Here is a 26,560-nt window from a genome sequence, read left to right on the forward strand (position 1 = left end):
CTAAGACAGTGGTTCTGAAGCTAGACAGGAAAAACCTCCAGGGTTTGTAGCCTTGTTCATCTACTAAGTCAGTGTTTTTCAAAGTGGGGGCCGCCAGGGGGCGCCCGGGGAGCCTCAACAATTTGGTGTGAAAAATAAATTCTCACTCTCAGATAACCACACACACACACAATCAATTCCTAATGTAATGTAAAGATGTAAGATGTAAGTATTAATAAAAAAGGGGGATATATTCAGAAGTCTGTATTTTTAATGTGTTTTAAAGACATCTTGCAAAAGGGGGGCCTCGGTCAAATGTTAATTCCATCTGGGGGGCCTTGCCCTGGAAAAGTTTGGGAACCCCTGTACTAAGTGACTCAGAAATATCCTTTTCAGCTCCACGGTGTTGCATTCAGATCTTTCCACATGAGGATAACTTTCACATCCATGAAGCACAGTGACAGAGCAGGTAGTGTACACTTCAGCTTTTGTATTAAACAAACATAAAAATAATCAAAAGGTTTCTTTTTGAAGGTTAGGGTTAGCCTTAGCTGTAAATATAGGATTAATGAGCTGCATAAATAATAATGACGTCAATAGAAGATCTTCACAAAGATACTAAGTCAAGCGTGTGTTATCGACTAGATTTGAAATAAACATTTGGAAAGGTGCCCTAAAAATAAAACGTACAAGTATTAGCAATACATATCCCCAATTCTTTTGCTAAACAAATTTAATTTCTGATCTTTCTTTGGCTCTAAACAGCCCAACTTTATCACAGACGCTGAACCTGGGACGAGAGCTTCCGTATTCTCAGGTCCGTATTAATTAAACCCCTGATATAAATGGAGAATTTAGACTGTTATTGGGAGGAACTCAGAAAACAGGGAAGTGTGTGTGGGATTCTGAAGGACGGAAATCCGAACATGAGGAATTTTGTAGGGAAGAATGAGAAAACTCGGGACTAAACCCACACTGCTTCTCTCAGCAGGTTCACCACGATTGAATCCCAAATACTACTGGACTTGTAGTGAACTATAGGATGGCTTCTACAGTACAGTATAAGCCGCTATGTCACACCCTATGTAGTGCACTTAATGTATTATACATTCGCGATTCCTCCTGCCCTCAGAAGGGGCCTTGGCTCCGCCCACTCCACTCACCGGAAGTTTGGATTTTGTTGTTACACTGGAAGAAAATGGCTGCTATGAGTTTTTTACATTGAAGGCACTGGAAGAATCGTTTTGCTCGTTGCTTTGCCTTTCCGCGCTGGGAACATGCGCCTTGTTTGGCAAGTCCATTTTCTTCTTTGTCCTAATGTATATACTTTGTGCAGCGCTCTCCTCGCTTGCGGTGCTCCGTTTAACTTTTGCAGCTTTCTTGAAGCCAGGCTAACGGAGCAGCTAGCAAAGGAGGCGCTAACTCTGGTCCTTTAGCGAGTTAGCACTGTTAGCTAACCTCAGAGCGAGCAGAGGAGTTCGTTTATGGCCACATGATCTCCTAATTATCCAACTGGAAATGTGTGTGTACAGATTTGACTCTCAACATGCGGGTGTGTTGTTGTTATTGTTGTTGGGTTTTTTTTTTTGCGCGTGCTGTAGCAAAGGGTTCATTCCCTCTCTCTGTAAGTTCATCTGCCCACTAGACTGTTAGTTCTGTGCTTGGGTAAGAGGTTTAGCTGTGCTGCTAATATAATGAGCTATTTTCTTTCTCCTCATGTTACTCGTGTTGCAGTGGATGGTTCGAGAAAACACTGATTTAAACAGCAAGTCCATCGGGCGAACACGTTAATCAAGCTGAAAATGCGTTTCTGTGCCCAGGGTTTGAATGGACTGTCAATGGACGTGCCAGTTTTGGGGTAAGGACAGCATCGCCTCCTGTCACACACAAACTGGTGGTGGACCACAATGGTAAGCAGTGTTTTCTCTCTTCCAAGAGCCTTCACCTCTTTCTCACTTGACTAGAGCAGGCATGACTGTGCAGCTGAAAGTTTGATCTCTTTTGCAGCAACAAGACCTAGAATATGCATTGGACCGGGCTGAGGTATATGAATACCTGTGTCGTGATTTTGTTTGTTTGTTTGTTTACTCAAGCGGGTGGAGAGAAGGTGTTTCTGCCTGAGTCGCATGTCATGAGTGTTTTGGTTTTTTTTTTTGTGCAGTACATTGTTGAAAGTGCTCGTCAGCGACCAGCTAGAAGGAGAGTGTCTTCCAGCGGGAGGAAATCCTTGTACCAAAAACTTTACGAATTGTACATGGAGGAGTGTGAAAAAGAGCCAGAGTTAAAGGTAATACTCGCACGCCCAGTTTATTGATGTACTTCGTTTACATAGCACTTAAAACGTAAAGATAAACCAGTGGAACTTTTAGGAATGGATTTTTGGTTTGTGGACGCTTGACTGTTACACCCATGTGTGCTTTTTGAGCGTCCGCTTTTGCTGTTATAATGTTAAGGCTTTCCACCAGGTTTTGGAGCATGGTTGTGGGGATTTGTGGGTTCAGTCACAAGAGCTTTAGTGAGTTCAGGCAGTGATGTTGGGTGAGGAGGCCCAGGGTGTGTTCAGTGTTTCAGTTCATCTTAAAGGCTAAAGTCGAGGTTGAGGTCAGGGCTCTCTGTGCAGGACACTCGAGTTCTTCCAAACTAATCTTGGCAAACCTTGTAAATGGTCTACACTTATATAGCGCTTTTTTAAGCTTAGCGGTGTTTCAAAGCACTTTACACAGTGTCCCATTCACCCATTCTCTCTCTCACACACACACACACTCGCACACCAATGGTAGCAGAGCTGCCATGTACAGCGCTAGCTTGCCATCGGTAGCAACTTGGGGTTCAGTGTCTTTCCCAAGGACACGTCGGCATGTGGAGACATGTGGGCTGGGAATCGAACCGCCAACCTTACGATTAGTGGACAACCATTGTCTTTATGGAGGTCGGTTTCATCCCTAGTACCAGCTGTGTCACAACAATATTAATGCTGATTCGTGTTATCTCCACAGAACCTTAGACGAAATGTGAATCTACTAGAGAAGTTGGTCTCACAGGAGTCACTGTCATGCCTGGTGGTCAATCTGTACCCTGGAAATGAAGGATACTCCCTCATGCTCCGAGGCAAAAATGGATCTGGTGGGCATTTTCATTTTTCATATTTGCTCATCATTGTGATGTAATGTGTATGGCAGGTTTTTACTACTACAGATCTACTGTAGACACAAGCAGCATTTTTATTTTATATAATAACTATTTTTGTAATCAGATTTGTAATTTTTTTTTTTGTAATCAGATTCAGAGACCATTCGGCTTCCGTACGAAGAAGCGGAGTTACTTGACTACTTGGATGCTGAGGAGCTGCCACCTATTCTTGTGGACCTTTTAGAAAAATCGCAAGTAAGATACAGCAATACTGCTTTTTTAAAAAAAATATATTTATATTATATTCACACACTGTCTTCTTTTTGATATGCTTTTTGAGATTTGTTTCCCTAAGCAGAAAGTCACATACAGTGGTGCTTGAAAGTTTGTGAAAACTTTAGAATTGTCTATATTTCTGTATAAATGTGACCTAAAACATCAGATTTCTGAATAGCCCTTAAAGTAGATAAAGAGACCCCAATTATTCAAATGAGACAAAATATTATATTTGGTAAGTTATTTATTGAGGAACATGATCCAAATTTACATATCTGTGAGTGGCAAAAGTATGTGAACCTTTGCTTTTAGTATCCGGTGCAACCCCCTTGTGCAGCAATAACTGCATCTAAACGTTTCTGGTAACTGTTGATCAGTCCTGCGTAGGCTTGCTGCAATAGCCGGTGTTACAAGGTGTTCGGGCCGCACACTGAATACATCACTTGCCCATCACGGCATTGCCCCCCACTGTCGTTTTGCCTTTTTATAATAATAAAAATCATTTAGTTCATTAGGCATGAGCCAAATGAGTCAGAGTTGTAGCACAGATCAGCAGGTGTCAGATTTAGCACGAGTGAGGTGAGCTGACTGACAACACGATGGCAGACGATTTGGTTTCAAAAGTTCTATGTTTAGTATAAGCGAGTGTACTGTTTTGTTGTTATGTTTTTCAGTAAGAATAATAATGAACGCATTATTCAAGCAACTGCCGACCATGAATTGCTACTAATTCGAAAGTGAAATGGGCATTCATTAGCGAGGGGGAAAAATAGGGCGCTCACTCACACCTGATTGTCATCCCATTGATTGCAAAAACCTGACTCTAATTTCCCATTCAGATTAAACTGCTAATACTAGATGTTCACATACTTTTGCCACTCACAGAGATGTAATATTGGATCATTTTCCTCAATAAATAAATGATCAAGTGTAATATTTTTGTCTCATTTGTTAAATTGGGTTCTTTTTGTCTACTTTTAGGACTTGTGTGAAAATCTGATGATGTTTTAGGTCACATTTATTCATATATATATATATATATATATATATATATATATATATATATATATATATATGTATATGTAAATTCTAAAGGGATCACAAACTTTCAAGCACCACTGCAATCTTCACAGTTTCTGATATTACTGCATTTTTAGCAAGTTGCAACAACTAAAATAGCACCAGTAGTGGTGGACAAATTGTTAGCAGATTGTGTACAAATAGCTTGGATATCAGTTTTTCACTCATTTGTACAAGCAGGTACAGTAGGCTTTTGGTATAATGGGCACTAACATATTTTATTTCATTTGCCTGACAGCTAAACAAAAAAAAAAAAAAGCGCAGCTCCTTATTGTCTTTTTTGCAACGAAAAAAATTGTAATTGATTGGTTTGTTTAAATGAAACATACTCATTCATATTCATTCGTATATTTATTTGTGGCACAAAGCATCTTGATGCTGTGGCACAAGCTCGTCATTTTGAAATTCCACCACCTGCGGTACTGCCTGTTAAACATTCTGCCATTCAGTGCTGTGATTATTCACTATTGCTTCTGATTTCAGTGAAAGTTAATGAGTATTATACCTAAACACTTTTTTTTTTTTTTTAGGTCAACATATTTCACTGTGGCTGTGTCATCACAGAGGTTCGAGATTACAGACAGTCAGGGAACACCAAGATGCCGTCTTATCAGAGCCGCCATGTACTGCTGAGACCCACTATGCAGGTGAGCATTACGAAAATATCCTCAGTGTAACATTATGCACGAGATAAATCGGCACTGATTTAAAACCCAGGACCTTTTTCTTTTATTCTTATATTTTATTGCTGAACTACAAAAGGCCTTGTTAGAAATGTATAAGACTGTAAGAGGTGTAAATGTAAATGTTTTTGGACCTCTCCTCTTTATTTTTATATCAGACCCTGATCTGTGATGTCCATGCCATGACCAGCGATCACCACAAGTGGACGCAGGTAAAAAATCAGATCAAATGACCAGTGGGTCTCTGTGCTCTTATTAGAACAAGAGGATTGAATAATATATTCACGGTTATAACTTCTTGATATGTCCATAAACCATTTTCATGGATTTTGGGATATCACATTCATTAAGGACAGCGATCAGTTGTTTTAAAAATGCTTAAAACATTTAGCCACAGTGATGTAGTAATAGTGTCCCTGTCCAAATGAAGTCACAATTTTATCTAGACGTCCTCCTGTCTCCTGGGATTGATTTGAATATACAGATTGAATGACATGACTGGGCTTGAGGAACTGTGGCTTGAGCACAACGCTGTGTAACAGTTGTAGGAATCTTTGAATGATCCAAAAATAAAATGGCTTTTGTGGTTTTATTTGATGAACAGGCCCAGCAAAAACAAAACAAAAAACAACAACAACTCTTAAACAGATTTAACATTTGCCATGAGACTTTCTCTCAGTTTGAAACGCTGTTCTCATTTACCTTTTACTTCATTTAGTTTTTACTCTGTCTGTTTTGCGCTCATGTTTCATCCATTAGGTGACATTGAAGATGGCCTTGGTCAAAATGGACTGATAAATGTTATCTCATTGACTACACTGCCTATGACTGATACTCCTAGGTATCAGATGCTCTTATTATAGGCATGTATAGAAAAGGCGCATATTGCCAGAGTATATCTGAATATCCGGAACAGTGAATTTCTAAATCTTGTATCTTATTCTGTAAATATGCTCTACTTGGAAATAATGTTGTGGTGACCACATGTATAACAGTAAAGCCTAACATTAACGGTTCAACGAGTTCAGAGTGCCTTATTACGGTGCGCTATCATACAATCTAGCTGGTGTTCTGTGATCTGGTTGAAGGCTGTCGTGCAATTCTAGATTTACAGGGAAATTAAACATTGATCTCTGAGGGCTCCGATGTGTGTGTTTTCAGGACGATAAACTGCAGCTGGAGAGCCAGTTGATCCTGGCCACAGCGGAGCCTCTGTGCCTGGACCCTTCAATCACTGTCACATGCACTGCCAACCGGCTGCTATACAACAAGCAGAAGATGAACACGCGCGCCATGAAACGGTGACTTATGCGCTTATTCTGAACGTATTAACGATGTGTGCTCCTTTGAGCGCAGGTTTATGTGTGTTAGAATGGTGGGCAATTGATCACATCCTTTAATTTAAATTATTTGACTGTGCATCTTCGCCTGTGTATATTTATAAGCACATGTTTAATTATGGTTGTTGTTGTTTTGTGAGGCATTGGTGGAACACTTTACATAGCTGTCTGAGAGTGTTGTTTGTGTCAGTGGGAGGAGTGTAATGGATAAGAGCTCAAGGTGTTAGGAATGTGTGTGTATGTGTGTGTGTGTGTGTGTGCGGTTTTGCCATGTCTTCTGCATGTGTGCTGATGTTTATGAAAGATGTACAATAGTCCAGTTTTGTGCAACATTAAGAGATACTTGCTTCTTTTTTTTTGTTTTTTTTTGTTAAGACCAGAAATATTTTCCTGAAATCTGTTTTCTTGACTGTGGTTAAGTTATACACCTGGTTTGGGCTTCTGAGAGCTATCCAGAATGAACTTGAGAAAGCTCTGAAAACAGACTTTAGTGCTAGGAACAGAATACAGTCGGCAGTTTTACACACAGAGATATAAATGAACCCAAGATGTATTTAAATTACACAGATAACAGTGTTATACAGTACTCAAGCTACTTTAGGAGACACATGTTAGCCTTGTTATGCAGTGTGCCTCTCCAAAGCACATTTGTCAGTACGTTCAGCTAATATGTTTGTGCAAAATAGTGATTTCTGATGCAGCTACCATCGTTTCTATAAAACTGAGATACATGTGAGTAAAAGAGTGAATGTGTGTTGTTAAAGGCTTACCGGAATCCAGTCTAGATTACAATATGCATAAAACAAGATGTAAACAGTGTTTTATACATTTAAGAGGTAGTAACAATGTTTCTCCTTTAAAGACATCGTAGGTGTTCATGGGATACATTTACATGCTGGGATACATTTACGTTTACAGTTGCAGTTGGGTTGTGACAGGATGCAGTTGAGGGTTAAGGGTCGTGCCTGAACACCCAGTAGTTAGGGATTTGAACTCGCAGCCTTTTGATCGGGAGCCCCTGCGTCGCCCCTGTCTGCAAAGTGTCAGTGAAGGGTTACGTATTGTAAAACTCATTTAACGTTTAACAGCTCCTCTTATTAGGCTCTAGTTGCTAGTGTTGCTTTTGTTTTGTGCTGCAGGTATTTTAAGAGGTACTCACGAGCAGCGCTGAACCGGCAGCAGGAGCTGGCCAACCTTCCCACGCCTCCTCAGCTTCGCCTGCTGGACTACCTGCACAAGAGGAAAGAGAGGAAACCTCTGCCGGTTGTGGACCTTAAGATCTCTAAGGCTGGGAATGTGAGAGTTGGCTTACCCCTATTAATGTCGAAATGTGTTTGAGAAACTATATTATTAAGCTCTTTGTGTAATCCGGCACATGAGAGTGAGATTTTTAAAAAAGCTTTTGTGCTCCTCCTACAGTGTGTAGACATGTGGAAACAAAATAGCTGCCAGCTAACTACTCCAGCAGAGATTGATGTGAGTTCTCACACACACATACACACACACACACACCTACTTGTTTGAGCCGGTTCACTTCTTCCTCATGTGAGATTAGTTGGTATATAAGAATAATAAAAAAAATGTGTCTTCTATGAGTGTTCTGTCTCTTTTTACAATAACACTGAGCTAGTATTTGAACAGAGTAAATGAGTAAAGTTTTGGCTTCTCCTTGTGCTGTAGGTGGAGAAGTATGCTGTAGTGGAGAAGTCAATCAAATTAGAGGATTCTCAACCGCCGCAGGTTTGGCCTGCACAGGTAATCTATTACTCTTAACTTTATTTTAGAAATCTATTTGGAGGTTTGGTTTATTCTTGCACTATACGTAAGTTCAACGTAAAGGTTGTTGAATGTAGCATTTTGGCCTTTTTCTTCATGCAGGACATAAAAGATGACTACGTGTTTGAGTGTGAAGTGGGTGGCCAGCCTCAGAGGACAAAGGTCACTATCTTTCAGTCTATGGGTGACCCGCTGGTATACGGAAAAATCTACAGCAGCAGTGACCCAAAAGTAGACGAGGATGTGTCTGACCTGCACCTCATTCACCCACCGTAGGGAACATTTTCGAGTTTTGAAATGAACAATAGTCGAACAATAGATTATCTGCTACTGTTTCGGCTGATGTACTGGGTGGTATGTTGCTCTGCTCATGTTTTACTTCCTTTTCCTTCATCCTTAACAGATTCCTCCTAGGTTCGAAGGTAGACGCTGATCGGTGAGTACAGCAGATGTATTTGTGTTTTATTGTAGAGATAATGTTATTCTTTTGTATTGTATTGTGATGCATGATGCCTTGTTGTATTATTCTTTTATCGCATATCCGTGGTAAATGAACAGCTGGTACATATTTTCACCTGCTTCTATGTCCTATACATTGTTATCATCTATATGAACTTCCTGTCGGTGTATTTGGTAGTTGAGCGCTGTGCTTAAACTGTACTTCTCTGTTCGTCAGGTTTTTGTGTCAGTACAAGGATGTTTATGAGACCGATCTAAAGTGTGAGGTGAAGATATTGCACAGCTCCGGCAACATGGGAGCCCAAAGCCAGCTCTCTCCGACAAGGGAGACAGAGGTGAGACATGGAGACAACAGCTATTGTGCTATTTAGTATGGCTGGCTGTCGTGATTACTCAATTTATATAATGTATTTTCTCAGTGAAAATTTCCCATAATCAAATATTCAGCAAAAGATGTTCCAGAAAGTGGTGAAAATGTGCAGAAACATTGGCTTGACTACAATTTGTGAGGAAGACCATTCAGCTTCATGATGGAAGGCAATGTGCTTGAAATCCATGCATTATAACAAAAACTTTTATATGTATGGTAAAAAATAGATCCTCCATAGATCGGAATTGTTAGACCAGTACATGATTTGTCGACCAAGTCAACACCTTAAACTTTGGTCATTTTCCTCAAACCATTCCTGGACAATTTTTGCAATGGGGCACATTATCCTGCTGAAAGAGGCCACTGTCATTAGGGAATACCGTTGCCATGATTGGGTGTACTTGGTCTGCAACAATGTTTAGGTAGGTGGTACTTGTCAAATTAACATCCACATGAATGCCAGGACCCAAGGTTTTACACCGTCTCCGCCGGCTTGCCTTCTTCCTGTCTCTTCCCTCACTTGCCCATTGTAGGCTTGTTTGGCAGTGGACAGGGGTCAGCACGGGCACTCTGACCGGTCTGCGGCTACACAGCCCCATACACAGCAAGCTTCAATTCACTGCGTTCTCACACCTTTCTATCATAGCCAGCATAAATGTTTTCAGCAATTTGTGCTACAGTAGCTCCTCTGTGGGATCGGACCAGACAGGCTAGCCTTCATTCTCCATATGAATCAGTGAACCTTGGGTGCCCATGACTCTGTCACCGGTTCACCAGTTGTCCATCCTTGGACCACTTTTGGTAGGTACTAACCACTGCATAATGGGAACACCCCAACAAGACCTGCCGTTTTGACCCAGTAATCTAGTCATCACAGTTTTGCCCTTTGTCAGAGTCACTCAGATCCTTATGCTTGCCCCATTTTCCTGCTTCCAACACGTCAACCTTGAGAACTGACCGTTCACTTGCTGCCTAATATATCCCACCCCTTGGCAGGTGCCATTGTAATGTGATAATCTGTGTTATTCACTTCACCTGTCAGTGATGTTAAAGGGTCATGAAACCTCCCTCTTTCAGCTCAAGTCTACCTCTCAATGTTTTTGAAAAATGCACCTTAAATGGGTGTGGATGGCTGTGTGAAGAAGGGAGGGGGCTTGGCAGGGAAAAGCAGGGGAGGAAGGGGGGGCGTGCTTCCAGAACACTCACAATAAAGATGGATAGTGACAAAAAGTTTGCAGATGAGGCAGAGGACTTCTCTCCTCCAGAATTCCCATGGCTAAATGGAGACACAACAGATAGCAGTGCAGGTCCTCTGCCCTGTCTATTTGAACCATTAGGCCCTGGCGTGACTATGGAGGAAAACATAAAACAAAACCGGAGGCTGCGCGGATGGCCCCGGTGAAACTTTAAGCGGTTTAATTAGCTCAAAAGGCAAGAAAAACTGTTATGGTTAAAAATTACACATACCTCATTTGAAGGGATGGAAAAGTCCTTGGGACTGAGTACCGAATCATTGTCTAGATGCAAACTGCTTTCATGAGAAAGTCCGAACTCCACCTTTCTCCAATTCTCGTAGCTCTTCCGAGAAAACACACTGGAACTCTTATACCACTGAAACAAACACTTGCGACCCATTTGAAAGCCTCTCTCATCTACTACATCTGTAGAAAAACACCATGTGCTGTCATGAATAATTCAGAGACAGTATCTTCTCATAGGATAAGAACACGCAGGCTCATGAATAATTATGAGACGCATCATTGATTAACTATAGTACATTGTCACGTTACCGCTTTGTGACATGTGACAGGACGAGATTTTAAACCCGGAAGACGAATATAACAGAAAGGAGCTCAAAAATAACCAGTTTTCTCCTACAATTAAAATGAACGGGTGCTAATATTGTCTTTTATTATGTGCGACACGAACACCTCTGATAAAATCTCAGAAAATGTAGTTTAGTGTTTCATAACGCTTTAATGTTATGGCTGATCAATGTATATGTAGCATTTATCTAGGGACAAAACAAATGTTAACAATTGTCTGTACAAGTCGGTTTTTAAGACAGTATATGATATCAACTACTCGATTGTTAATCGAAAGGAAACTGTCAACTAATGTACTGTCAAAATAATCAGTAGTGACAGCCTTCATATTTTAGCTGTTTAGAAAGCATGTGTATAGAAGACCCTCAGTATGCTAAACATTTATATAGTTATATGAAGTGTCATCAACGATGTCTAGTAGGTGAGCGCTTAACTCTGGTAAAATTCAATGCAAGTATTGCATCAGCCTCAGCATATGTTGCATCGGAATCAAAATGGCAGAACCTCATGTTAAAGGGGTCATACGATGCTATATTAAAAGTTTATTATTTTGTTTATTAGGTGTAATAGAATAGGGTAACATGCTTTAATGTTCAAAAAACACATTGTTTTTTACATATGTACATTATTGCAGTAATTCTACTCCCAGTCTGTCTGAAATGCTCTGATTGAGTTTCAGTTTCTCCAAAGCTCCCTCCTTCTGAAAAGCCCAGAGTGCTCTGATTGGCCAGCTGACCCACTGCGTTGTGATTGGCCCAAAACCTCAAGCGTGTGTCTGAAATGTAACGCCCCTTACCATAATCGCAAGCTTCAGCTTCCAAGGCTTCTAAAGCAATTATAAGCGTCTAAGGAACACAGTTGGTAATGATGTGGGTTTTACTGTATCAGTCCGAGCCCAAGTCAGATTCAGAAAATGCGGATGATCAAGCAGATCAATCGGCACCATCGATGCAAGCACGAATTGAGCAGAAAGTTTCACACTGGTAAATTTTTATTTTGTAACACTCTTACCTTTCGGATATGATGTTATAACAGTTTAATTTGTCTTCTTCACTGTAACAACTTTGAACTTTATGCACTTGTGAAGATCATAATAACGACAAACAAAAAGGATTTGCTTTCGCATCGAAACACAGCGTGTTTATGACATGGCACAAACACAGTTCACTGAAGCCTCGCCTTGCTTTTTTTGCGGAATTATGCTAATATTTCAAATAGTGACATAGACCTTTGTGGAAGTAATATCTGGACTTCGATTGAGGCGTTTTAGGCAGGTCTGGAGCAGTGTTCTGTTAGATAGAATAAATCCCTTTGTGGGAGATTGAGCTTTGTAACTTTGCAGATCTTCTCCATGCACAAACCGATACATTACACACTAAAGGAAAAGTAAAACATTAAAAAGCATCATATGACCCCTTTAAGAGTGTACTGTTTTTTGTTGGTTCCTGAATTTCTAACCCTTTTTGGTGATTCCTCAGTGGTTTCTATGAGTGTGTGTGTGTGTGTGTGCACTATTCATCATCACAAATGTAAACTTGAAACTGTCAGTAGTACCTGTTTTGATAATTTAAGCAGGGTCAGGTTCATTAGCATGCTAAGTTGTTATTGGCTACTGTTTAAATACATCATTTGTACGATATTTCTTTCATTCTAAATAAATATTTATGCTGCAATCATGTAAGTATTACAATTGATATCTTTACTTGGAGAATTGTTGTAATGTTCTACAATGAATAAATGATCCTAATTATCTAGCCTTCTGTATTGTTGCTCTATGTAGTGATGTTGTACCACATTACAGTTTAGTAATTATTCCTTTATTGTTTTTCTTATTTAGAACCACACACCCAAGTTAAACTACACATTACTCAAATACTCCCCCTAGTTTCTACTGGAACCCCTATCTGTAAAGATCTGTATGCCATACTGTGCTGAGTGCCATTGCCATTAAGCTGAAGTGAATAGTTTTCAACATGATACTATCTTCCTGAGTCTTCATTGACATCCTGTAGTGAATACAATAAACTGCAACCAGACAGTGTTATCAATCCTATCTCTTCCTAATAGCAAGTTGTGACTCATAATAATTTACACTTAATGTATTTTGCTCTAAAATAAAAGAAATATTATGATTGGGTGCGAAAGTACATACGGCTTTCTTGTAATGTGTTTTGTGGTGGGTTTGGTTGTGTTCTTTAAGGTGGATGGTTTCTCAGCATTGGTCCAGTCCTCAGTGTTGGGAAAGGGAGTTAAGCACAAACCTCCCCCGATCAAACTGCCCTCTGGTTCCTCCACCAGCTCCTCAGGTAAGCAGCTGTTTCTGGAGGACATGCAGTTTTATGTAGATCTTACTCCATTTGTGTTTGAAGATAATCGTGTTATCTAATGGTGTTAAAAGGTATGCAAGGGCCCATTGTGTTCTTTTATTGAGTAGACTATTAATATATTGAGAATCAGATTTATCAGAAACTCAACCTGAATTTCGTGTTATTTTTAAGAAAACGACATGCATGATGTTACTGAAGTCTTTAATTGTAAGTCTTGGATATTTCAATATATTGTTTCTAAATTCACAAATTTGAAATTCCAACCTTAAAAATTCAGTTTCAGAAAATTCAGTACAAAATTCAGTAATATATTCAAGTGGTCACCAAAACATTTCAGTTGTAAAAAAAAAATTACGCTGTGGAAATCCTGAAAAGGGCTGACGTGAGTAGATCCAGAAATAACACATTTCTGAGGTTTAAACATTCCTGTCTAGGGCTGCAACTAATCGATAATAATGGATAATTAAAATAATCAACAACGAATTTCATTATGGATTAGTCAGGTCTGTGATGTCACTGTGGATAACCCCGTCAGTGACGTCACTTCACAGTGGTGAAAAACGCATTTATATGAATAAAACACATCTGAGAAACAGCGGAGGTCACAGAGTGAGCTGTTGTGGGAAAAGTGCACGATCCAGGTCGTCCAAAACATGAGAATGTTTGTTTGTTTTATATTCAGCGCTTCAAAGAAACTCGTAAGTGTATTAACGTGGCTTGTCGTGTCAGATGCTGCGACAGATGCGTGTGACGTTTAATGTGTTCCAGACGTGTTTTTTTAGCACAGAAATGACATTTTTACATTTATATCCTTATCTGTAAATGTTAGAAATTCACACCAGTAATTCTATTTTACATAAAGCCTCACCCTAACAGCGAGTGAGTCTCCATTAAACTTCACTGAATGAGCGCGAGTCCACGCATGCGCGCCAATCAAACAGCGCGCAATAGAAAGGAAGCGCAATAGCTCTCACTAAAATATTCATTTTGATCAAATATGTTGTTTGATGTTATATTTATATTTAGAAACAAAAGTAATTGTGTTTTTTTTTATTAGAGCAGTAACTGTAATGGGATTATAACATGTAATTGTATATAAATGTAAGAAGATTAATACATTTACAGAAAAAAGTACCGTTACTGTGTTCAGATGAGTGAATGTGTGTGTTACTGCAGAACATTCAGCCTCTTACCGGTTAACACTTAGTTTGTGCTTTTGTTTTTCTGTTTTAGCATTTTTAATATAGTGATTTAACTTCTGTTTTAAAGCTTGTGGACAATCAGTTGTTTTTTTTTGTTTTCAAAGTATAATGTTAATTTTTTTTTTAATCCTTTGCACAATGTATAGCATTGCCCATATAGATACATTTAATACCTTTTTCATAGCCTTCAATTTGCACAATGTTTGAAGGACAACATCGGCCAGAATGTGAAATAACATTTTTTTGAAAAAATACAGGCAATAAAAATTGGCCTTTTAAATGATTAATCAAAGAAATCATCGACAGATTAATCGATTATCAAAATAATCGTTAGTTGCGGCCCTATTCCTGTCATAATAAAATCTTGTATCCACAAAACTGTAATTTAACATGAGAAATTAAAATGATGCTATTGACTTCAGATTTAAAAGTTCAAAAAATTGTGTAAGTTTATATATATATATATATATGTGTGTGTGTGTGTGTGTGTGTGTGTGTGTGTGTATATATATATATATATATAAAATTTATTTATTTAAGAAGATAATGTTTAATGGAGATACAAGGTTTTCGTATTGTGTGTGTTTAAATCGATAGTTCACCCAAAAGCAAAAATTCTGTCATCAATTACTCTCACTCATGTCTTTCCAAACCCCTAAGACTTCCGTTCATCTTTGGTTCGGATGTATCGCAAGAACATCCGTGCTCGCGTTCTCACGATACAACGGGATCCGGAAGCGCTACACTGTTACAGCAGAGGAAGAGGGACGCAGTACACAAACTGAGTCACACACAACAGTCTTTGAAGCAAAGATGTCTGCAGATTTTGACATAGAGGAGGACTTGCATTTTTTTAGTCTGCTCTTGACAAAAAAAAAACAACTGTCTGCTCTCACGTCAACACAACACGCATGCGTCATGATTCCCTTGTGAACGCGTGTCTAAGATCTATGCGGAAATTAAGATATTTTGTGAAAAAATGTAAAAAGCATTTCATAATACTGAGATTAAGCCACTGGAGTCAGATGAATTACTTTTACGATGCCTTTATAAACTTTTTTGAGCTTGAAAGTTTTGGTTACTGGACTGTAAACGGAGGGACAGAAATCTCCCAGGTTTCATTTGAAATGTCTTCATTTGTGTTCCGATGATGAACGAAAGTCTTACGGGTTTGGAACGAGGGTGAGTGAGTGATGACCGAATTAAAATTTTTGCATGAAGTATCCCTTTAAGATAGTTTAATATATGACAAGTGCATTTCTTTGTTTTATTAACCACGAGAGAGAGAGAGAGAGGGGGGAAAGGCTGGTAAGGGGGTGTCCTGTTTGTCGGACTCTCTGCCTATGAGGAAAACATGAAATTGCCACGTTAGTGTCATTAATTCAGGTTCAGGTTTTGATGAATGTGATTTCACTCCATAGTTGCGATGTTTCCCTGTCCCCACATTTTCTTTAGGTAATCCTTACAGTACACAAGCACCCAGTGGCCATCTGAAGTGTCCAACCCCTCCACCAAACAAGAGTCAATCTCTGTCGCGGAAGCACTCCATCGAGCTGGGCCAGGTGGGCCTGCTGTCTCCCGCTGCTCTCTCTCCCATGCAAAGTGAGTCTACATTCCGTATACTCTGCTGTCTCTCCTACAACACCTTACACCTGGCTGAAAAACTAAAGGCCTTAGAGTATAGCAACTACATAACGTGTAGTCTACTTAACTAGTAGTAACTGCACACAGAAATGATTTTCATGCTGTAACTTCAGCTGATGTTAACTTGCTGAGTCAGTCCACAACGTAAATCACTTGGCTTAATGCATGACAATAAAACTAATTCCTGCTTAGGAAGGCTTAGTAATGACATGCTAAAAGTGTCAAGCTGGTTATAGCCTTACCTCAGATTTGTGCTCATCTTTTTCCACCTTTTTGTTTTTCTTTTTATGTTTCTCTGTACCAGAAGGTTAATGTTTAATAGATGGACAATGCAGAAATACATGATCAGTGAAACATGCATCTAGTCCACGCAATTCAGGAGAATGATTTTTTTAATAGTGTAGTTCATTCTCTATATGGTCTAATTTATGGAGTGGCCCTGACCACAGATCAGTTTACTGTGTTCATGTCATTCTCAGAATGTATGAGCTTGGATCCATCCTGTATGAACTGCATCACTGTAACCTCTGACACTTTCATACTTGCTAGGTGTTTATACTTTACTAGTGTTACTGGTTTTTGTACTATGTAAACATCTTTTACATTTACATCTATTCACTTAGCAGACGCTTTTATCCAAAACGACTTACAAATGAGAAAAATACAAGCAAAGCGATATATCAAGCAGAGAACAATACAAGTAGTGCTACCATACAAGATCCATTATTGAGTTCCAGAAGAAGCAAAGTGCGCAGAGTAGAGGTGTAAGTGCAAATATTTTTTATTTTTATTTATTTATTTTTTTAAATGAGTTGGTTAGGTGTTCAAGGAAGAGGTGGGTCTTTAGCTGTTTTTTGAAGATGGTGAGAGATTCTGCGGTCCGGATTGAGGTTGGAAGTTCATTCCACCACTGAGGAACAGTTAGTGTGAAGGTTCTGGAAAGGGACCTTGCGCCACGATGAGTGGGAACTACTAAACGTCGGTCGCTAATCGATCGCAGATTGCGTGAGGGAACGTAAGCCTTCAGGAGAGAGTTGAGGTAGGAGGGTGCTGTACCAGTCTAGTTTTGAGATGACAAGAGCCTGGACTAGTATCTGTGTAGCCTGTTCGGTGAGGTAGGGTCGGATTTTCTTGATGTTGTACAGGATGAACCTTCAAGACCGTGCAGCTGTTGAAATGTGGTCTGTAAATGTCAAACTGTCAGCAAGAATCACCCCAAGGTTCCTGGCCATCCTGTTTGGCTTGAGTGTGGTTGAGCTGAGCTGTACAGTAAGGTTGTGGTTGATTGAGGGACAGGCTGGGATGACGAGAAGCTCAGATTTTGCCAGGTTAAGCTTAAGATGGTGTTCCCTCATCCAGACCGAGATGTCCGACAGGCAAGCAGAGATGTGTGCAGAGACGGATGGATCGTCAGGCTGAAAGGACAAATAGAGCTGGGTGTCATCAGCATAGCAATGCTATGAGAAGCCATGAGACTCAATCACCTGCCCTAGAGATGTAATGTAGATAGAAAAGAGGAGTGGACCCAGAACTGACCCCTGTGGAACGCCAGTTGTGAGTTTCTGAGTTTCAGAAATACCTCCCCTCCATGATACCTTGAAGGATCTGTCAGAGAGATAGGATTCCACCCAGCGCAGAACCGTTCCAGTGATGCCCAAGCTGGAGAGAGTTGACAGGAGGATCTGGTGGTTCACAGTGTCGAAAGCAGCAGAGAGGTCAAGTAGGATGAGGACAGACGATCTAGAGGTTGCTCTTGCTAGTCGTAAGGCTTCAGTGACGGAAAGCAGAGCAGTCTCCGTGGAGTGGTTGCTCTTGAAGCCAGACTGCTTGGTGTCCAGGAGGTTGTTATGTGTGAGAAAATTGGAGAGTTGATTAAAAACGGCTCTTTCAAGAGTTTTGGAAAGAAAAGGGAGGAGGGAAACAGGTCTGTAGTTGTCAACTGCAGCAGGGTTAAGTGATGGTTTTTTAAGCAGTGGGGTAACCCGGGCCTGCTTAAATGAGGTAGGGTATGTGCCAGTAGAGAGGGATGTGTTAAATATGTGTGTGAGTGCAGGTAATAGTGTGGGAGAGATGGACTGAAGAAGGTGAGAAGGGATAGGGTCAAGAGGACAGATTGTGGTACGGCTAGAGAGGAGGAGTTTAGAGACATCAGTCTCTGAGAGGGGAGAGAAGGAAGTCAGTTGGAAGTTACATGGAGGAGGAGCCGGTCTATGCATGTCTGGGGTTGAGAACTGGTTCCTGATTGATGTAACCTTGTTGGAAAAGAAAGTGGCAAAGTCATCTGCAGTGAGAGAGGTAGGGGAAGGGGGACAGAGAAGAGAGGAAAAGGTTTTGAAGAGGGTGCGGGTGTTGGGAGAACTACCAATCTTCTCTTGGCTTTAGCAATGGAGATGCTATTGGAAAAAGAGGAGAGAAGTGTCTGGTAATTGGTTAGGTCAGTTGGATTGTTAGATTTGCGCCATTTCCTTTCAGATGCTCTTAGTTTGGCCCGGTTGTTACGCAGAGCTTCTGAGAGCCAAGGGCTTGAGGGTGATGTGCGAGCAGGTTTGGAGGTTAGGGGGCAGATGTTGTCAAGAGAAGATGATAGGGTGGAACATAGCATGTCGGTTGCGGTATTTGAGGTTGTGACAACGGAGGAGAAATGTGAGGGGGGAAGGGAGCGATTAAGAGTGTCTTCACATTATTACTCCGGAGTTCAGATCAGAGCAAAATCGAAGTTTTTGCATGTTTGCTATTTGGTTTCACACTGCACATAGTTAAATGAACCAAAAAGCAAAATAAAATAAATAAATTGGCCATGGGCGTATAGGTGGCGAAAACATGTATGGTTTTGTCACACACTTTTTCTATTGGATATGAGAGTTCATGTAATATATTTGAATAAAGATGTGCTGTCTGGGTTTATTTTTCGGACCAACGTTATGCTCTTAAGAAATCAGGAAATTCATGTGTGTTAAGTCAGAGAAAACATTAGGACTTGTGTGTAACTCTGTTAAATTACTGAACGAAATGTGACTGGCATGTATTTAACACATTTAACAGATGAAGACTTTAGTGCTTGATACATGGTTACAATATGTGCACAGGCTCAGCTTCATATCTAAAAGAATACACACACAGTCCCGTCTGAAAGTACTGGATCAGCAAGACCAGTCCTTTTGTTTTTGCTATATATTGAAGATATCCGTGTTTGAGTTCAAACGATGAATAAGACGATAGATCAGAATTTCAGCTTTCATTTGCTGATATTTTCATCGGGATGTGTTAAACAACTTAGAACATGACATGTTTTGATTGAATTCACCCATTTTGAAGTGACTAAAAATATTGTAACATGTGAATGACAGGTGTTTCTTGTTGCCCAACTGTGAGCAAAAGAATAGACCTTACTGTTGCAATACTATTGGAGGGGAGGGTGTGGGTGTGGGTGTGCATATGCTATAATTTGATTTTTCCTTCTCCGTCCTCAGTATCTGGAACACCCAAGCCATCTACACCCACGCCAACCAACACCCCATGCTCAACACCTCACCCAGTGGACATTCAGTGTGCCACACCCTCAGTGACACCCACACCCCAGGACCCAGCTATGCCCCAGCCGCAGACACTACTCGCCCCCTTCTCCCAACAACAAATGGCGCTGCCTGTCATGACCATCCCTCTACCCACCTCCATCAGCACGGGTACCACTTCCTCGCAGGTCATGACCAACCCTGCTGGCCTCAACTTCATCAACGTGGTTGGCTCTGTCTGGTATGACCTTCTGCCCTCTGACTTTGAGTCACACTCTCAATCTCCCTACCTGTTTTTTTTTTTTTTCCCCTGCACTTTTTTGTTCAAAGTGGGAACAGAATGATGTTCTTTTCTCATATTCCCCTCACCTAGTCATTTCATTTTTTCATTCACTTGATTTATTTACAGCAGACACTACATTGAGGGCAACACCGCATTTATTGTGTTTTTTAATTTGTTTGTGTCTGTGTGTGTCACAGCAGTCCTCAGACTCTCATGGCTGGCTCTAATCCCATGCTGGGTTGTAGTCCTGGAATAAACCTTAGTGGAATTTTGCCTTCAGGAGGCCTGATGCCCAGTGCACTTCCTGCCATGCAGTCTGCAGCTTCTGCAGGTATCCACTTCCCCTCTCTTACACATTTATGCTAGAATATCTGCTTCATTTGTGGTTTGCTTAGTGTACAATATCTTTGCACCCAGTTTTTTTTTTCTTCTATTAGTTTGTTTTCTGTGCTCTTGTCCTACAGGTGCACCTTTTGGTCTGAACAACACCCAAAACTTGAGGCCACTCAATCTTCTTCAGGTGAGGCTGCTGGGCTCAAAACATGCCTTAAAAGAAATGTGCTTTTATTTTTGTTTAAGTTCCATTCATTCCACTCTTGGGAAACAAGATGAAGGCAACTATCACAGTAATACAATAATGGAAGCATGAAAAAATGTCTGTGGGTTCATCTTATATTCTTCCTCTATCTCCTCTCTTTGACTCAGATCCCTGCTACACCATTGATCTTTAACCCTTTACAGCAACAGCAGATCTCTCAGTTCTCTCCCCAACAGCAGAGCAGTCAGTCTGCTACTTCCAGTCCCCAGCAGCAGAACGATTCGGTGAGTTGGACACGAGTCTAACCTAACACACACACGCACACACATACACGCATGACCCATAAGTTATGAGCAAAAGCATAGATGTTTAATGAATTACATATCAGTTTTTATAAATATCATAACAGTTTTTCTAATAAAGTAATGTAATCATCTTGCATTGCTAATTTGTATTGCCATAAACCATTTTCCCCCTCTGTCTGCTCAGTAGCTATTTCCTGCTGATATAGGTGATGCAGTTCAATGATGTTATTATATTTTCAACCTGGTCCAAAATTGTGTTCATCTAAACCAAAGTTTTAATAATCCTGTTACACGTCTTACAACCTGGTTTGTGTGTGTGCTTTAATCAACCCAATTCAACCAAATACGACTGATTGACTGAATTTATCCATAGCAAATTAGCACAACTCAGTTGTGACTACTAATTGTAATGCAAGCAGTTGACACCTTTTAGACATGGAATTGAATCAACAGATTTGTCCAACAAAACTCAGTAAATACCAGACTTGTGCCTAATTCATTGCTACACTAAATGGCCAAAATTATGTGGCCACATGACAATTACACACGCATGTGGGCCTTCCCCAAATTGTCGCCACATTTGGAAACACACAGTTGTCTAGAATGGGTTTGTATGCTGTAGAATCCCGATTTTTCCCTTCACTGGAATAAAAGAGTTCGAGCCCAAACTTGTCCCAGCATGACAATGTCCATGAAGACAAGAGTTGTTGGAGTTTAAGAATTTGAGTGTCCTGCACAGAGCCCTGACCTCACTCTCACCTTTGGGATAAATTGGAATGCTGACTGCGTCCCAGGGTCTCCTCACCCGACATCAGTGGCTGACCTCACTAATGCTCATGTGGCTGAATGGACACACAACCACACTGCAAAATCAAGTGGAAAGCCTTTCCTGAAGAGTGGAGGTTATCATAACAGCAGTTTGGGGGTCAGACACTTAATCTGGATTGGGATGTTCAAAAAGCACATATAGGTGTGATGGTCAGGTGTCCACAAACTGTTGGCCATAATGTATAGTCCCCTTCAAAAGTATTGGAACAGTGAGGCCAATTCTTTGGTTTTTGCTATAAGCTGAAGACCTTTGAGACGATATAGACAGTCAGAGAACAGAGACAATAGATTAGAATTTCAGTTTAAAAAGTTTCCACCTGTGCAGATGGCTACGAAAATATAGAAATATTTGTGCCACATCACAAAAATGGGGCCTTTAATAAACAAGTGTATAAAAGAATGTATGTATTGTAAAATCTTCTTTAAACAGACTGAACAGGGACTGACTGCTGAGCAGGGCCTTGCAGCACAACAGACCGCTGTCATCAACCTCACCGGGGTGGGGGGATTCATGCCTTCGCAGACAGGTGTGTATACACACAAAAATCGCATCAATCCACACCCATATCTAGTTTTTCATTTCTCTGTAACTGACATATATTTACATTGAAAGATCTTTCTAACAGGCACTAACACAAAAAGTAGGTGAACTAATAGTTTGCTGATAATTTGTATTATATTCCACTGATCCATGAGGAACGAACGAATGCAGTTATTTCTTAGCTTGATTTTTTTTTTCGGTCCAATGTTTAATCTACATGAGGAGGATGCCAGTTCCCCCTTTTTTCTCTGCTACATTCTACCTTTTGTTTTCTATTGTTTCCTTCCTTCTCTGTCCTTCATTCCTCCCCCTTTATCTCCACTTTTTCCTCTACCTTTTTCCTGTCCTCCTCCTCCTCCTCTTCCTGGCATGGTAGTTCTGTCCCAGCTGGGTTGTGGTCTGGAGGGCTCTGGGTCCAGCCTGCCGTCCCCGAGGCTCCAGCAGCAGCACCAGCCACAGATCCAAGTAATGCAGCAACTTTGACATTATCTATCCATAGACATCTTAATATCAGACTGTCCACTTTAAGACTTTAAAGCCTGGCTCTACACTGGTGCTTATTTGACATTTTATTGGAAGATACAAATAATAAACGAGTAACAATAGTTAACTTACAGGTTTGTTTGACAGAACCAAAACCGAACCAAATTTCTCCCCCTCTGTTGACAGGCCCTCTATAATTATTTTTTTTGGCCATCAACCACAATCTGCAGTTTTACCTAAGAAAGGGTGTGAGTCTTGTATGTAAGATGTCTATGTATTCACTGTTTAGAATGCCTTACGCTAGACAGCTTGCAGCATCTGCTACTGTGATTTCACAAAGACGCCTCTAACATCTTCATAGTTACCCCCTTGGTTTTCTGTTTTAATAGATACACTGTGCCACAGGATTTTCTTACTAAAGCACTATTCAGACGGGACTAGTTTTCTAATCGTAGTTTGAGTTACAGTTCTTTTCACCCAACGTCTGCGATTCCGTGTACCGATTCGGACGGGACCAACATCTCCGTGTTGTACATCTGGGTGTCGCAGAAGATCGCTTGCTCTGGATGCGTGCATTGCGTACATATATGTACTTTTAAATTAAAAAAAAGGTCAACATGGAGCAATTGACATGCGTGATTCACTGGACAGCGCCGAGTGCTGGTTTTAACTGTGCTGTCTGGACCTCCCAGCACGAGCCATACGACCTGCACCCCAGTGAGGCTACTGCTTTCATCTGTTCCTATAACAGATCGCAAACAGGGCTAGGAGAATAGTTGAAAGTATTTGAAATTGTCCTGAAATTCTTAACGGAATTGATGATGCCCTTGAAAGAAACGATAATAGACACACAGCAGAAAACGTTTTACGAACAGAAGAAAGCTCAGCATGTTCATGTTCAGACCGTTTATCTTCAAAGAGCAGGAACATGTAACTGTAGGCCTATGTGCATGGCTGTAAGTAATCAAATGATTATCTGTTTAGTCTCTCGCAGTTTAAACTGAGAGCTGCGCTGCTCAGTGGGTTGTGCAGCTCTCGTGGGTCACAAGGTCAAACTGGTTAACACAGCACTATTAAAACCCGCCTGCGCCATGCTACCCAGGGGGCCGCACATGTCGGTTGGTCTGCACCGCACTACTTAATGGATCGTGCAGGTATTTGATCAGCGCTGAGCAGTTTTTCTGTGTAGCTTAGTTTGGACCAGCTTTCGAGTTGGTTGGCTTCCCTCCAGTTTCACGCTTGTATCCGCACTGGCCAGCTTCGCTTTTCTCTCAAGGTAAATGGACACACGTGTTCAGTTCGTTTACCTTGAAATAAAATCTCAGTGTATCTTTTGATTTAGCTAACAACAGACAAGTGTATATAATTAACACTGCTTTACTAAATTGATTCTTGTCTTAACGTTAGCTTGGCTGAGTAAGTGCATTATTTTCATATAACCACATGGTCTTTTTGTTTTGTTCCTTTTTCCACAGCGATTTGCAACGATTACAATGTTTCAGTTTATTAATGAATGACACCTTTCACTGGTTTATAGTTAGAGTTAATGTTGTGAAACATCCTAGAGGGTTAGTTCCTGTTATCACTTATGTCACAGACTTGCTATTCATCCCCCCCCCCCCCCCCCCCCGAGTGACTGAAATACGGAAAGTGTGTTATTATAGAATCATAATTGTCATATGTTGTGATTGTCTGTTAAGTAAGAAGTATAACTAGTTTTAAAAGAAAATATGAAACAAACAAAAAAAGTTATTAATTAATCAATAAAAAAAACCTTTTTTTTTTTGGTAATGCAATATTTTCCAAAATTGAATACTGTGTTGTGACTTGGTATTATCTAACCAAATAACTAACTATCGATTTAAATTAGAGACACACCGATACTGAATTTCTCAGCCGATACCAATAACCAGTTATTCAGAGTGATATCGGCTGATACCGATAGTTCTGCCTTTTATACCTTCTTTTAAATTAATAATAATTAATTCCACAATTTTCAAGGAAATGCAAATAAAAACTTTATTCTCTCCATTTCAACAAGTTGTTTCACAGTAACTGGTCTCATAAACATTACTCTTAACACATGAACTAAATTCTGAAGATTAAAGTAAGATTTTTTAACTTATTGAATGTTATTAATTCATATTAATTGACTTAATTGACTGAATTCTAAAAAAAACCCAAAACCTGTTAGTCTCACATTCACTCACCACAAACAAAAGCATTTCTACTTCACTGACCTCAAACTGGTAATATATAACCTTTTTTATATATTAACATTAACTGGATATGAAATATACTACTGTACAAGTGTATTTTCCTGTGCTATTTATATCTATATATATATATCTATATATATAGATATATATACACGTTTTCAACTCATCTTCATTTAACACCAGTGTACTGGCCCTTTAATTCAGCTCGAGCAGCGCGGGAAAAAAAAATTGACTCGATGTGGAAACTCTTGTTTCACTTTCGGTGTAAAATTTTAGCAGTGCAGAGATTACAACCTGCAGTTTTGTCATCATTCCACACAAGAGACACCATCTTTAAACACAGCATGAAATCAGTGCGTTTTCCCGCAATCTTTTGATTGACAGGATGTAATCGGCCCTGATCATCTGATGTTTTTAAACTATCGGCCGATGGGGTGAAAAATTACCTTTATCGGCAGATACATCGGTGCATCTCTAATTTAAGCCTGTACTTCATGGATAACATTGCTAATGTAGATGGATGCCAAAGTTAAACACTACCTAACAACTGCCCCCCCCCCCCCCAAGTAAACAAACAAACTATTTATTTCTTTCCATTCAGGGTTGGCAGGTCTGGTGCTGTTTTCTACGTTTTAGCAGTTGATATATACTGGTGCTGCTAGACTGTTCCTCCTCATCCTCTGTTCCCTTTATCTGCCTGCATCCACACTCATCAAGCCTTCATCCTCTGCTCCCTGCTCTTCCTCTGCTTCATCCAGCTTTTGCTAATTCGGTCATTTTGGTTGTGTGTTTCTGTAAATGCAGCAATGTTAACTGACGTCTCCTCTCACAGTAGCCGTGTACAGACTGCTCAGCTTTTTGATCATTCAGCTGGCATGGATGTGAACGTTCAGTGTTGGTAAACATCAAGGTTTACAGTTATAATGAATATTGAAATAAACTACAGAGGATTTCCTATGCACGTGAGCCTGTTTGCATGTTCTGCATCCATCCAACTGTGAATCCCAGCCTTTCTGAAAGTTTATTAGCGATGACTGACTGTGAGAGGAGACTGTAACATCATAAACACAAGCTCAATGTTTTCTTTTTCTTTATGTGCAGTTGCAATTCTTGCAACACCAAATGCAGCAGCAAATGGCTATGGCAGCGGGGGCGGGGCCTCAGGCAGCGCTGCCACGGCAACATTCCGCCAACCAACCAAGAAGTAAGAGGAAGCGCAGCATGCCCCAGCCCCTCCCCAAATCATGACCACTGACCTCGCCCACACACCAGGACACGCACATCACGAGGAACACACTGTGCTTGGTCAGCCTTTTTTCTCTCCCTCTCTTCCTTGCCCTGACTGTGACAACCAATATAAGGTTTCTTTTTAAACTCCTTGAGTTTGTAGCTATGGACGTAAACACGGATTTTTTTTTAGAGATTGGGACATTTATTGAAGGTCATTTTTAAAAGAAATCTATGAAATGAGAATTCTTCATGGCATGCTCCAATTTCTCTCTTTGTTATCATCCTTTTCTATGGGAGCCCTTTGGCTCGTTGTGAAGAGAATAATGGAGCTGTGCCTGAGAAACTCCTGCTGGTCAATTAGTTTTGCAAAAGAAACTTTTCTGCAGCTGGACATGGAGCTGGGCCACTGAGTGATTGGCCTTGTTCTCCCAACATGCAATTATGTGTTCAGTCTTTCTACAGCACATTTTAAAATGGCATTTTGTTGTACTGACGCTGCAGTTTATGTATATTCTTATGGGTGGAAATTC

General features: G+C 40.4%; 1 protein-coding gene across 4 annotated transcripts; it reads left to right on the forward strand.

Moving 5' to 3' along the window:
* The first annotated feature begins 1,141 nt into the window (after window positions 1–1,141).
* supt20 (SPT20 homolog, SAGA complex component) lies at window positions 1,142–26,547 on the forward strand. Of its 4 annotated transcripts, none has more exons than XM_053645244.1 (24): window positions 1,142–1,270; window positions 1,800–1,889; window positions 1,987–2,022; window positions 2,141–2,266; window positions 2,976–3,102; window positions 3,260–3,363; window positions 4,995–5,111; window positions 5,306–5,359; window positions 6,309–6,448; window positions 7,627–7,783; window positions 7,907–7,963; window positions 8,168–8,242; window positions 8,366–8,535; window positions 8,667–8,699; window positions 8,940–9,057; window positions 13,119–13,224; window positions 15,903–16,049; window positions 19,562–19,844; window positions 20,084–20,217; window positions 20,351–20,406; window positions 20,592–20,708; window positions 21,988–22,084; window positions 22,475–22,563; window positions 25,902–26,547. In XM_053645244.1, the coding sequence occupies exons 2-24, from the start codon at window positions 1,887–1,889 to the stop codon at window positions 26,046–26,048; spliced, it is 2,493 nt and encodes an 830-aa protein (XP_053501219.1). In that variant the 5' UTR covers window positions 1,142–1,270; window positions 1,800–1,886; the 3' UTR covers window positions 26,049–26,547. The 4 variants fall into 4 exon arrangements, with proteins under 4 accessions (XP_053501219.1, XP_053501220.1, XP_053501222.1 ...); XM_053645245.1 differs by having other exon boundaries at window positions 20,087–20,217; XM_053645247.1 differs by lacking the exon at window positions 22,475–22,563.
* The last annotated feature ends 13 nt before the right edge of the window (window positions 26,548–26,560 follow it).

Source organism: Ictalurus furcatus, chromosome 16 (genome assembly GCF_023375685.1).
Source record: "Ictalurus furcatus strain D&B chromosome 16, Billie_1.0, whole genome shotgun sequence".
In the NCBI taxonomy this organism is placed as follows: Eukaryota; Metazoa; Chordata; class Actinopteri; order Siluriformes; family Ictaluridae; genus Ictalurus; species Ictalurus furcatus.

Bases quoted from the DNA above. Each gene is read 5' to 3' on its own strand.
- supt20 (XM_053645244.1), top strand. The intron at 9,058-13,118 runs GTGAGACATGGA...GTGTTCTTTAAG, and splicing joins CTCCGACAAGGGAGACAGAG to GTGGATGGTTTCTCAGCATT. The intron at 20,407-20,591 runs GTGAGGCTGCTG...TCTTTGACTCAG, and splicing joins GGCCACTCAATCTTCTTCAG to ATCCCTGCTACACCATTGAT.